The 12,949-nt window shown below is 50.3% G+C and overlaps 1 protein-coding gene across 2 annotated transcripts; it reads left to right on the top strand.

Moving 5' to 3' along the window:
• Positions 1–8: 8 nt before the first annotated feature.
• Positions 9–5,516, top strand: SLC35C2 (solute carrier family 35 member C2). 2 transcript variants are annotated; one of them, XM_027693814.1, is made up of 9 exons: positions 9–226; positions 305–455; positions 2,111–2,174; positions 2,387–2,459; positions 2,621–2,789; positions 3,081–3,164; positions 3,493–3,557; positions 4,359–4,488; positions 4,630–5,516. In XM_027693814.1, the coding sequence occupies exons 1-9, from the start codon at positions 110–112 to the stop codon at positions 4,746–4,748; spliced, it is 972 nt and encodes a 323-aa protein (XP_027549615.1). In that variant the 5' UTR covers positions 9–109; the 3' UTR covers positions 4,749–5,516. The 2 variants fall into 2 exon arrangements, with proteins under 2 accessions (XP_027549615.1, XP_027549614.1); XM_027693813.1 differs by having other exon boundaries at positions 11–226; positions 3,493–3,668.
• The last annotated feature ends 7,433 nt before the right edge of the window (positions 5,517–12,949 follow it).

Below are 12,949 nucleotides of genomic sequence, written 5' to 3'. Positions count from 1 at the left end.
TGCCCCGCCGCCGCGGACCCCTCACCGGCATCCCCCATCCTCCCCATCCCCGCTCCTTCCTCCTCCTCCTCCTCCTCCCGCCCGTCCCTCCCGGCGCGGTGCCGGGCGCATGGCGGCGGGGGCGGGCGGCGCGGCCCTGGGGCGGGCGGCGCTGACGGCGCCGCTGGTGCTGCTCTACTACGGCTTCTCCATCGGCATCACCTTCTACAACAAGTGGCTGATGAAGGTGCCGTGGGGGTGGCGGGGCGGGCGGCGCGGGGAGGCGGCGGGAAGGCGGCGGTGACAGCGGCTGTCGGTCCCGCAGAGCTTCCCGTTCCCGCTGCTCGTCACTCTGCTGCACCTGCTGCTCATCTTCGCTCTGGCGGCGCTCGCCCGAGCCCTGGCGCGGTGCCGCTCCGGCCGCCCGCGGGCAGCGCTGTCCTGGGCCGACTGTCTGCGCCGGGCGGCCCCCGCAGGTACGGATGGAGGGGAGGGGAAGGGGGCACACCACAAAAAAAAAAAAAAAAAAAAAAGGCGTTAAACTGTTGGAGAGCGTCCAGAGGAGAGCCACGAGGATGGTGAAAGGTCTGGGGATTAAGGCTTACGAGGAGCAGCTGAGGGCACTTGGCTTGTTCAGCCTGGAGAAGTGGAGATTGAGGGGAGACCTCATTGTGGTCTTCAACATTATCATGAAGGGAAGCAGAGGGGCAAGTACCGATCTCTTCACTCTCTTGACCAGTGACAGGACTCGAGGAAACGGCATGGAGCTGAGTCAGGGGAGGTTTAGGTTGGATATCAGCAAAAGGCTTTTCACCCAGAGGGTGGCTGGGTACTACAACAGGCTCCCCAGGGAAGTGGTCACAGCCCGAAGCCTGTCTGAGTTCAAGGAGCGTTTGGACAATGCTCTCAGGCACATGGTGTGACTCTTGCGGTGTCCTGCGCAGGGCCAGGAGTTGGACTCTGGTCCTGATGGGTCCCTTCCAACTCAGCATGTTCCAAGCGCCTGCTCAGGGTTTCCCGCAGCACTCTGACCACTTCTGGAGCTGTTTGTTGTCCTGGGATGGTCAGGGCCAGTCCCCTGGGACAGGGTGAGCCAAGGGGTGCATCTGTCTCTCCAGGCCCTGCGTTTCCCTACCAGGTGCAGGGCAGGTGTAGGTGCTACCTGGAGCTTTAGCTTGAGGTGTGCTACCTTCATTGCTCATTACGAAGAAGTGTTAGTACAGGGAGAGGCCACACAGAACGTATCTTTGTGAAGGAGCCACTGGCACACGAGAACAAATAATGAGAATCTTCTACAATACCTCGATAAGTTGTTTCTGCAAGTAACATTTTCTCTTTAACATTGGTATCAAGCCATGCATTTATGTTATTTCAGCAGCTTTCTCAGGTTGGAGCCTGATAGAGAAGTTCATCATACGTGGCACACAGAACTGTAGCTGAGACCAAGGAGTGAAGCTCCTACTCAGAGCACAGAACTGTAACTACTTCTGCAGTTCTTTGGCTGTGTGTTATGTTGGCTCCCACAGAACAGCATCTGGTCTAAGATCTCTGGCAAGGTTTGCAATGCCTTACATAAAATGCCCCATGGTTTCTTGAAAAATGCTTTCTCCACGTCTGCAGCAATATTACCTTTCAGCATAGCCTGCCCCTGGATCAGCAAAACTGTTTCCTGTGGTAGGAAACTTATGTACAAGGGATTATAGACTGTAACAAATGCTGCACCCAGGGTTAAGAGTGTGTGCTAAGGATTGTTGCTTCTTCAGGCTTCTTGCGGTGGCCCTCAGACTTACCAGTTACCATGTTCTGATACATTCAAAAAAGACTTTATGCAAATATGTGATGGCTTTCAGTCACAGGGAGGGCAAGAGTTATTTCTGGCTTTTTCACAGTGCTTGTTCAATGACTGCAGTGCTGACCCCAACGTAAATCACACAGAGCAAAACAGAAACATAAAGAGCTGAGAATATCTGAGCTATATTGGTACTGAAGAGTTAACATGAGGAAAACTTTTTTTTTTTCCCCTGGTTCTGCTCTGCTCTCTGTGTTTTTGGTCAAGTAGCAGAGTTTTGTGGTGGGTTTTTTTAGGTAGTGGATGACAGTTAACATCAGGATTTTTTCATTGATTCTTTAGCTCTGTCAACTTCCTTGGATATTGGGCTGAGTAACTGGAGCTTCCTGTATGTCACTGTCTCCCTGTGAGTACAAACATCACCTTGCCTGGGTGGGGTTTGAAAAGTGCTTTGTCAGGCTCTGTTTCTTGAATAGGTGTTTGACTCGGTGGGGTCAGCACGCAGGGTCTGTGATAACTTGTTGGTAGCAATGTAGAAGTGGGTGGTTGGTTTCTAATAGTATTTTGGTGGGAAAGACTACACTGGAGGGGACTGACAGTGTGTTTTGGTTCTTACAGCTATACGATGACCAAATCCTCCGCTATTCTCTTCATCCTGCTTTTTTCACTGCTCTTCAAGCTGGAGGAAATGGTAAGAGTGCCACACAATGCTTTAGGGAGGGAGAAGGTCAGGCCCAGGGAAATAAGGCAATACACGTACAGGAAACATGTAAGTAGAGGGAGAATGCAGTTATGTGGATGAATCTGAAAAGCAAGAGGTTGTGTGTCTCTGTTGTGTTTGATCTCACGCAGAGAGTGACGTTGCTCCTGGTGGTTCTGCTCATTGCTGGGGGACTCTTCATGTTCACCTACAAGTCCACCCAGTTCAACGCACAGGGGTTCATCCTGGTGCTCTGTGCCTCTTTCCTCGGGGGCATTCGCTGGACTCTCACACAGATACTTATGCAGAAGGCTGAGCTGGGTACGTAGGGTGTTAGGAAAGGGGGTGGTGGTGCTGGTAATGGGGAGGGGAATAAGGAGGTGGTAGCCCTCGCTGCAGAAACAAAACATCTCCTGTAAGGGAAGGTGTTTGAAACCTGGGGCAGGAGTTATCTGTTGATGGGTGATGAAGGTGGCTTGGTATCTGCAGCAGCACAGGTGTGGGCATCACAAACAAGGTGTGTGTCTAGGAATGGTGCTAATAAAGGCTCTGGGAGCTATTTTATTCCCTGGCTTGTTGCTACCTGGTCTGTTATTGATTCTCCTCTTTCAGGGCTCCAGAATCCCATTGATATCATGTTTCACCTGCAGCCGCTCATGTTCCTGGGGCTCTTCCCACTCTTTGCGGTGTTTGAGGGTGCGTGAGTTAATTAGAGAAAGCAGGGATAGCTTTATAGAGTGGTTGGGGAGACTGCTTAGCAGTTTGGTGTTTGAGATGATTCATTTAGATAAGTCAACAGCTGTGAACTTTACAAAGTAGTTAGAGATCTGGAATTACCTTATGCTGGCAAATCATTAAAGAGTGCGTAGGAATAGTAGCCTGCCACACTTGTGGAAATAAGGGCTGTGAAGAACTGGCTCCACATCCTCCTGATACTGGAATGTGAGCAGCCCACCCCCATCCATCTTGAGAGGAATCCTGGGAGTTGGGGAAGGTATTCTGCTACTCACTGTCTTGTTCCTAGGCCTGCCTTTGTCCATATCAGAGAAGCTCTTCCGTTTCCATGAAGCAGGAATGCTGTTCTCTCTGGTAGGGAAGCTGTTCTTGGGTGGAATTCTTGCCTTTGGTCTAGGCTTTTCTGAGTTCCTCTTGGTTTCCAGAACATCTAGCCTCACCCTTTCCATTGCTGGCATTTTTAAGGTAAGGCATGGTTCCTGTGCTAATACTAGAAGGCAAGTACTGAGTCATCCCTGTTGGGCCTTACGTGATGGGAACTTCCCTTAGATCCTTAGAAATGATTGTTATTTTTGTTCTCCTTGCACAGGAGCTTGATGCTTTGCCTTTCAGTCTCTGCAGTGAAGTCCCTGACAGCAAAGGGCCAGAGACTAGTGACTGTTCTATAAAAAATACCATTAGTGACCAAAGTCTGTTGTGATGTGGGATAGACTAAAACACGTGGGCCTCATGAGCAGTGGATGGTGCAGAAGGGAGGAGGGGTGAGAAGGGCAAGCTCTTGCATCAGACCTGTATGTGAACAAACCATTGGTTTGAGCTATCTCTGTAATCTAGTTTGGCACATCCTCCCCTCCTGTTAAGAGTCCAGCACACGTACTTTTGAGCTGAACTCTGACATGTGAAATCTGTCTGGTCCAGAAGTTGGAAGATTCCTCTGTAACCAAGCTATGCAGTCAGATGACTTAAAATCCCACATCCCAGTTTGACAGGTTGTTTGTTCCCAGGAACTGTTTTTAGAACTCCGTGCGCATGAAAGAATGTGCTGATGGAAATTTAGCAGCCTGGCATCTCGATCTGGGCACCAGCTGTAAAACATCTCGTGCATATCTCCTCAGGTCCTGCCCTGCCACTTGTCATGTTTTTTTGTTTCCACAGGAAATCTGCATTTTATTCCTCGCCACACATTTGCTGGGAGACCGCCTCAGTCTCTTGAACTGGCTGGGCTTTGCTGTCTGCCTGTCAGGAATCTCCCTTCATGTCGTTCTCAAAGCTGTGAATTCCAAAGGTCATTGTTTTAAATCACTTTGTGTTTCTTTCTGGGATTTCTCGTAGCTTCACATGGAGCTGTGTCTGGTTGCAGCTCCTTGCCAGCGCCAGGTTTGGTGTGTGCTCCAAGTTTGTCACTAAACGGGCTGTCTGCACACAGGTGACAAAACACTGGAGCCACACAAAGAGGCCAGCTCTGACCCTGACCTGGAGCTGCTGCTGCACCACAATGAACATGGGGACAAGGAGGAAGAGGATGTTGAAACCCCACAGCAATGACTGAACATGAAGCACAAAGTCTCTTGCTCTGTTCTTACCAAACCTGCCTGATATCTATCTAGGAGGAAAGTCTAAAAGTCTCTGTGACCACCCAAAGGAGAACCAGGGCCTAGTGAGAGAATTCTGCTGCTGTGCTGCAGTGTGAATCTGTAAATGCTGCACAAGAAACAGGCAAAATTCCTTTCACAGAAACTTTGAAGAGAAGCCCTGGTTCAGTGGATGTGCAACAGCCCATGAGACATGGAAATGCTCCAGGAAGTCTGTTAGGGGATCCTGAAGGCTGAATACTGAGAGTGTAGACCATGGGCTGTAGAATGAGTGTGGACATACCTGGACTGCAGGCTGAGTGTTTCAGGGATGATTTTACTGTTGTTTAGGCTTTGGCTTCAAAAGAGAAGGTAGAGATACCTTCCCCCCCCCTTTTTTTTTAATGTTTCTACAAAGTAGGAACTTCCATCCTGGTGGGAGCAGATGACTATAAATCCTTAGAGTTGTCCCAGTGAGAAGGACCTTTTGTGCCTGGTGACCTCCATGTTCTGTGTGCATAATAAGGAGAGAATTAAATGCTGGTATTTGGGACCAATTGAACCTGCCAAGTGATGTTGGTTGGAGGCAGGATAGGGATGCAGGAGTACCTGTGGTGCTACAGGCCAAGAGGAGAGAGAGCTGTGTCACAGGAGGCCTAACTTGAGCAATAAGCTTATCAGAAAGTATGTGGGGTTTTGAGAGGGGGATTTTTTGTTTTTTAAATAAACTGTTTTTCTGATTCCCTTTTGTCTGTGCACTATGTACCTATGAAGCAGAGGTCATTTGTCTTCTGAACTCCTTTCCTTTTAGAGCTTCACTGACCTTGCTGCTGCCTACCAAATTGTTTTTGAGGCCTGGCACACAAAACACTTGCCCACGAACAGGATCATTGATCTCTAGAACTAGAACTTCCTGCAACCTCTCATATTTATGCCAGCCAAGTGAGCATACTGACTTGTCTGCCTTCATGCACTGTATCCTAGGAAGACTTTTAGTATTGTGGCTTTTGTAAGAATCTTCCTTCTTTGCCACACTGGATTGGATCAGTTAGTGCTGCAGCCTTGTCCAGGAAAGAGGAGTAGTGCAGGATTTAAGGTGGCTCTTTTTCCTTTCTGTTGAGCCTCAAGTGATGTTGGGCAGGTGGCTGTTTTTTTGCATGGCGGAATTTTCGCCCCTTTGAAAGTTTTGTTCAGTGCTACCTTTTGTAGTTTTTGGAATGGAAATAACTTGAGAGAGCTCCCCCAAGGGATAACAGTGTGATCTTTCTCCTGACAGGAGCTGGGTATTAAAGGGAACTCCTCATATTCTGTTTGGGACTTGAACCATTTTGACTACGCTGTCCCTCTGTAATCTTGCTTCATAGTTTTCAGATATGAACTCTTGATGACTTTAATCAAGAGCATGTCCTGCAAAAAAAAAAAAGTGGTTCTGAAGAAGAAAACTTTCGTTATTAGTGATCATCTTTGATGATGTTCTGGTAACTGACTCCAGAGCAGACAGCAGGTGGTGCAGCTTCCTCAGTAAAGCTACTGAACCAGCCCTTCCATGCCAGGCTGGCACACCAAGGTATTCTCTGCATCAAGTGGAATGCCTGGAGCTGAGAATGGCTTGGTGTGTCTGTAGCTGGATTTTCCAGCAGCTGAGACTTGTGATGCTTCCAGCAGGATTCACCCTCTTTATCCCACCAATAGGTGTGAGCCCCAAGCATGAAATACTCGGTGTGGGGCAGTGGTGCTTTCTGCACGTGATCTGTGTTCAGCCATATCACAGCTGCTTTTTGCAGTTCCCCTTCTACTCTCCTAGAACTGAACCCCAGGCATCCTTCTACTCTATAACTCTCAGGCTGGGATTTCAGGTCCCTATAAATGCCACGGTAAAGGCAACTTTGTTCCCAAGCCAGAGTTTGCACCAGGTACGGTGCTCGAAGATGAAATCTGATTGTGCTTGTGAACTGTAGAGCCCTGTGGTCTCTTTGCTTCCAGTCTCATTTCCTATTTAAGACAGAGGTGATGCCCTAGAACTGCAGCTCTGTCCTGGAGCTCTTGGAGCAAATCTTGATTGCCTGCAGCTAGATGCACCTGACCTTGCAGGCTCAACTAGTGCAAGCAGCAGTTTTAGTGTAGGAGATCATTGAGCAACATAAAAAGGCTGTGGCAGGGGTCCATGTGGGAACTGGCAGGAAGGGGTAAAAGCTTTGAGATTCTTTGGGAAAACAGCAGTGTTCCTCTCTAGGCAGCTCCAGTGGGGCATGGTGTGGGGCTTCTTTCTGTCCCTGTGTTGCCTGGCTCCTCTCCCAGAACCCTCACGGGTTGATGGGATGGGTCCTATGTGAGAGGTCACTACCCTCCTGCTGGGGTCAGTTCTTGGAAAAGGTAAGGGAGGCCTCATCCTCACACTTGCTGTAGTCCTGCCTCCAAGCTGAGTCACCCTACACCTGGATGTGGTCTGGCTTGGCAGCAGTGCTGGGTGACTTCTAGAGAACGTGGCAGAGTTGTTGGTAAGCTTGGGAGGGGTTGGGTGGGACTGTGCTGGTGCAGGGCAGTGCAGCAGAGTGTCAGAGCAGCAGCACAGCTCGTCTGTTGGATACTGTCCATCTTGCTTGAGTGGGCACTAACATTTAAAGAAAGGAAGAAAGAACCCCTGTCCACCCTCTTTCATCTAAATCAAAAAATCTACTGTGCATTGAAAACGCCAAAAATGGAAAAAGAGGCAAAGACGAAGGACTTGGAGGAGAAGGCAGGAGTGCTGCAGAAACCACACAAAGAAAATGAGAAGGCACAGTCTTGTAGTTCATAGTGTTGAAGTGCAGACTGTAGGCATGAAGAGGTAGAGTTGGAATCTACTGAGGAGACAGGACAGAAGTGCAGGGGATGTGTGCCACAGGTTTTGGTTCTGCCCCCCCCTTTCATCAAGGGAGGTGTGTGAAGGCTGAATGTTCTGGAACTGTTCTGGAGCACTGCAGTGCTGGGGAGGGCACACACGTGTGTTTGTGCTGCCCAGACCTTCCCTGTCTGTGCCAGCCCACGCACTGACACACAGCCATACCCGGGGAGTGCAGGGCTGCCACTGAATATTGATGGTGTTTGAACTCATTAACCAGCGGAAGCAAAGCTGAACGAGTCTCAGAGGTGCTGCTCTCCTTCCGCAAACTCTGTTCCTGCCTGTAAGACCAGGTGTTTACATGTGTGATGATTCTGCCTCTATACCCATTCTCCTGGGAGGCCTCGTTATTTGAAGAACAGATGCTTGGCTTCCTGCTAAAATTTCAATACCATAAACATCCTGAGGGCAAGGAGAAAGTGTCCCTGCAGACCCCTCTGCACTCCTCTGGTTCTCTGCCCAGCAAACAAGGTATGTAACATCAGCAAGTTACTGTGGGGAAGCCAGGCTATTTCCAAAACACATGGGAGTAGCAAGGCAGAGCAGCAACACAGGGCCTGGTGCCCAGCAGTAGGGCTGCCTCAAAGATGTGCTTCATTTCTTGTGTCAGCTCAACATCTCAGTAGTTTTTATTATGAGGTTTGTGGTTGGTGTCTTGTGAGGTGGGGAAGGGGCAGCTCCGGTGCAGGTGGATAGAAGGCTGGTTACCACCAGCCTGGGGCTGTAAAGGGGCTCACATTCATCTGCAATCTTTGCAGTGGCAAATAATTGCCCCTGACTCCATACCTCTGCATCTGCACTGAGGCCCTTCTTTTTTTCATCACTGTGGTGTGCACATTTTCATGTTCACAGCCTGGCATCGCTGCAGGTTTTTTCTGGGAATTGCACCTACTGTTGTCTTCTTCCCATCACTGTGACACTACCATCAGCCACCTTCCACACTGCCACATGACCCCTTGAAAGGCAATGAAAGGAGAGGGGTTTGAGCAGAGAAGAGGGGAAAACGCAGCTGGCCAAGAAGGGTGGAGAAACAGCAGAAAACAAGAAAAGTGAATGGTTGGAGATCTCCATCACAGAATGACTGAGGTTGGAAGGGACCTCTGAGGTCATCTTGTCCAAGCCCCTGCTCAAGCAAGGCCACCCAGAGCTGCTGCCCAGGAACGTGTCCAGATGGCTTTGAATTTCTCCAAGGATGGAAACTCCACAACCTCTGTGGGCACCCTGTGCCAGGGCTCAGTCACCCCCATGGGGAAAAGGTGGTTCCTGGTGTTTAGATGGAACCTCCTGTGTTTCAATTTGTGTCTGTTGCCCCTGGTCCTGTCCCTGGGCACCACTGAGAAGAGCCTGGCTCCATCCTCTTTCCACCCTCCTGTCAGGTATTTATATACATTGACAAGTCTTCTTTTCTTCAGGCTAAGCTGTCCCAGCTCTGTCAGCCTTTCCCTGTGTGTGAGGTGCTCCCAGGCCCTTCATAATCTTCATGGCCCTTTGCTGGTCCCTCTCTCCAGCCTGTCCATGTCTCTTGTAGTGGTGATCCCAGCTCTGGGCACAGCACCCCAGCTGTGCCCTCACCAGTGCTGAATACAGGAAAGGATCACCTCCCTTGACCTGCTGGCAATTCCTTACTTCATGCACCTCAGGAAATCACTCCCTTCTTTGTGGCCAGGGCACGTTGTTTGCTCACTTGAAGATGCAGGTATGCAGCTAGAGGGCAAGAACCTGCCCAGTCTAACACTGCAAGAGGGTTTGCTGGAGCAGAGAGCTGTCCTACAAAGACCCACACTAGCATAAGTAGCCCTTCCATCTCATTTCGTCCTCTCCAGCCTTGCAGAGCTGGGTAATTGCTTTATCTATCAGAGCTCTTTGCATTAACAGGCGGTAATTGGCACCTGTGTTAAAGAGCCTGGTTTCAATTACTGCTGAATGCAGCTCAAACTCCAGAGCTGGGAGATTACATGGGGGAGGAGCCGTAGTGATCACGTTTACTCTCTGTCTTTCCACCAGGTGCTCCTCTTTCCCCAGGGATGAAGCCTTTTTTTTTTTTTTTTTTTTTTTTTTGCATTTCTTGCTTGTGCCTTGAATCTGCAAAGCAACCAGCAAGGGCTGCTCGGAAAGCGTGGGGCTGTGCCTGTCGGGAACACAGCACAGGCGTGGCTGGCACACTGCTCCACTCCCTTCTTCCCCATGTGGGTATTTCTTATAGAAGCCTCTCCTGCAAACCCAAACTGAACGGTGGGGTAGCAAGGTGTGGGAGGGAATTGGTCTTTGTAGATGGTGGTGTTCCCCCACCCGCAATCCCGGGAGCTTTCCCGGTCTCTCCCCTCGGCTGTAAGTCTCTCTCTTTGGCTCCCACTGCATCAGCTCTTCCCCTGAGTGCTGGGCCCAGCCCCCTCCTGCTGCCATTCATCATTTCTGATCCAGTAAATTACAGCACCGTAAAAGTGCACAGGGAATTGTCTTCTGTGTTTTAGAGCCACGAGCCCTTAAATTTCCATTTGTTTAGTGGGTGATGAATAGACAGTTGTGGTTGGTGCTGGAACCACGCAGAGTGGTGGGAGAGCTCTGGCTAAAGGGTGACTAGTGCTCCCTCCTGCAAGCTCAGTTCCAGGGGCCTCATCGGTTTGTGAGGAAACAGCTGTCTGGGGCTCCCCTTTCCAACACAACTCACCGATTCAGGTCATAAGAGCCGTCAAAGGTGGGGTTTGGAGAGGCTAAGTCAGAATGTTAAGTCTCTCTGATCTGTAGGTATTTCTGTGCCAGTCAGTCCCTCTCCAGCCAGTGCACTCTGCTGCATCCATGCTGCTCCTGCCCTTCTTCTCCCCGTGAGCTGGAGGCTGCACATGCACCACAGTGCCTAAACTGTGGAGATGGGGGCACATGGGGGGCATGTGGGGGGTATGGCCATCCCTGCATGGTTTGCTTCCTTCTCTCTGTAGGTGTCTGTGTTCTTGCAAATGTAGTTATAAGTCGGTCTTGCAGCACTTTGGACCTGTCCGATGGTTTTGACGCTGGATGCAAACGTAGCTGCGTGACTCATGCCACAGTTGAGTCTAAGTCTTGCCTTGAGCAACAATAAATTCCTGATCTAAGCTGCTCTGCCTGCACTGCTGATCCATGACAGTTTTTCCCCTCTTCCCTGTCTCTTCAGACTCCAGGCCACTGGGAAGAGCCTGGGAGAGGCCTCCAGCTCTGTTCTGCTGCTCCGGGATACAGCACAGGAGTCATTCCACTGCCCTGTGCATCCACCACTTGCCTAAGTGGCAGGAGAAGGCACAGAAGGAGTTAAACAGAGCTGGAAAAATTGGCGTTTAATCCATTGCTGTCCCTTCTAGCAAACCTAGATGGGAAAATGCCTCCCTGTTGGAAATAGCGCCTCTCAAAAATGGAAATGCAGGATGGCTGGGGATTAGGGTGCCTATCGCTGGAAATAGTTTTCTTATCGTCTCTCTGAGCTGAATTGGTGGGACAGCCTCTGAAAATTGAATTGCCTTCTCTGTTTTGGACTCTGCCATTGCATCCCTCCTGTGCTCTAGCTTTGCACCCACCTTCCCAGGCTCTGGCCTCCCTTGTCCCCATCCTCAGCAGAGCAGACCCCTCTGAGAGGGTCCGTGTCTGTGGAGAGGGACTGTCCCAGGCTGGACGGTGGACAAAGATTCATCCTTTGGAATCTCAGGCCCAGAAGGATTTGGTCCCTTTTCCCAAGCCTTTCTTCTGACCTTGCAAGGACAGTGGTGGCCTGGCAGAGCCTGGTTTAGGACAAGCATGGGTGAAGGTGTGAAATGATCAGGAGAGATCGGCACTACTGGAAACGAGCATTGGTGATGAGGAGCTGGGACCAGAGTAGGTGGGAGGCAGAGGAGGAGATGAGGGGAGCTAGAACAGATCAAGGAGAGACCTTGAACACGTCAGAGCAGGAACGAGAGCGATTGTGAGGCGATGGGCAGCCTGAACCCTGGGTCTTTGCTGTGCCAGGTGGAGGCATCTCTCCCACCAGCACTCAGGCTCTGTCCTGGGATGGCCAAGGTGGCTCTTTCGGTTCGTCCTCGCAGTCTCTGTTTGTGGTTTGAATCCTGGCACACCACAAGCACCAGCCAGTCTGTACCCAGCTGTGTCCCCTGGGGGATTCGCTGCTCCCCAGGCCCAGAGCAGGTGAGGCTGAAGGCAGATCAAACATTTTCCCGAGGTGCAAACTGCAGGGCACAGCCCAGGTGTGGGTGTGCCAGCGATGGGTGTCCAGGCACAGCGCAGGGACTTCTTTAAATGTCTTTTTTCCAGCATTCAGCTGGGGATAATTCTCTTTTACTGAGTTGTATTTTACCATAGGTTGCCAGTGCCTGATTTAATCCTTGTCTCTGTCACAGTATTTTTTTTTTGGAGGAATTTCCCATCTCTTGTTCAAGTGTGAGCCATAAGCACAAGAGGTGCTGAGTGTCCACCCGCTGATGGCTTTTCAGTGCACCAACCTGCAGTCACGGTGCTGCTCCTGCACACAGTTGATGCTCTTGGTTCTTCACCTGCCAAAACACATTGAGTTTGAAAGTAAAAATTATTTAGGACTAATTGGAGAGTTTTTGCTGCTCTTACAGAGCTACCATCTTTGGTTAATGGAATCTGAAGCAGAACTGACTTTCAGAATAGCCCCTCTGCAGTGAGCTGGAACACATCAAATAATTGCTGGCTGTCAGGGCAAAACATTAGCCAAGGGCCTGGTTCCTCTTGGAAGAGCAGGTTGTGCTCAGGCTGCAGGGGCTTGCTGTCTGCCCCAAGAAAGAGAAGTCCTCTCTTCTTACTGGGGTGCTGTCCTTGCCCTCTGATGAAGGACTGACATGAATTCTGACAAATAATGGGAAAAATGTTACCTGCTCCCTTATGTGCTGAGGGGCAGCTGTGGCCAGGTCTACCCACATCAGAGGGGTGGGGAGCCTTTGTCTCTGCAGGAAGGCTTTATGCTTTTTGGCCAAAGGCTTTATGCTGTTTGAGGGCTCTGCTAAAGAGCTCATTCCTGGAGTTAGGATGCAGGTTTGCTCATTGATCCCCAACAGCATCCACACCTGCATGGGAGGACACACCAGTGTGTTACCTGTGACACAGGCTCAACCTGCAGTGGTGGCCTGGAAAGGAGGGACATGGATGGGGGCAGACCAGTGGCAATCCTTTATGCAATTTTGGAAGGTTTTATTGTTGCCAGCCCTGCCTGCGCTGGAATGGACTGTCCAGGGAAGTGGTGGAGTCACCATCCCTGGAAGTGTCCAAGAAATGACTCAGTGGGGCACTTAGTGCTGTGGTTTAGTTGA

Source organism: Neopelma chrysocephalum, unplaced genomic scaffold, assembly GCF_003984885.1.
Source record: "Neopelma chrysocephalum unplaced genomic scaffold, ASM398488v2 Primary Assembly neopelma1_94, whole genome shotgun sequence".
In the NCBI taxonomy this organism is placed as follows: domain Eukaryota; kingdom Metazoa; phylum Chordata; class Aves; order Passeriformes; family Pipridae; genus Neopelma; species Neopelma chrysocephalum.
This window is presented reverse-complemented; position numbering and strand designations above follow the sequence as displayed.

Excerpts from the sequence above, each read along its gene's own strand:
- SLC35C2 (XM_027693813.1), top strand. The coding sequence starts at position 110 with ATGGCGGCGGGGGCGGGCGGCGCGGCCCTGGGGCGGGCGGCGCTGACG. Across the intron at positions 456-2,110 it reads GCGCCGGGCGGCCCCCGCAG|CTCTGTCAACTTCCTTGGAT; the intron begins GTACGGATGGAG and ends TTGATTCTTTAG. Across the intron at positions 4,489-4,629 it reads CAAAGCTGTGAATTCCAAAG|GTGACAAAACACTGGAGCCA; the intron begins GTCATTGTTTTA and ends GTCTGCACACAG.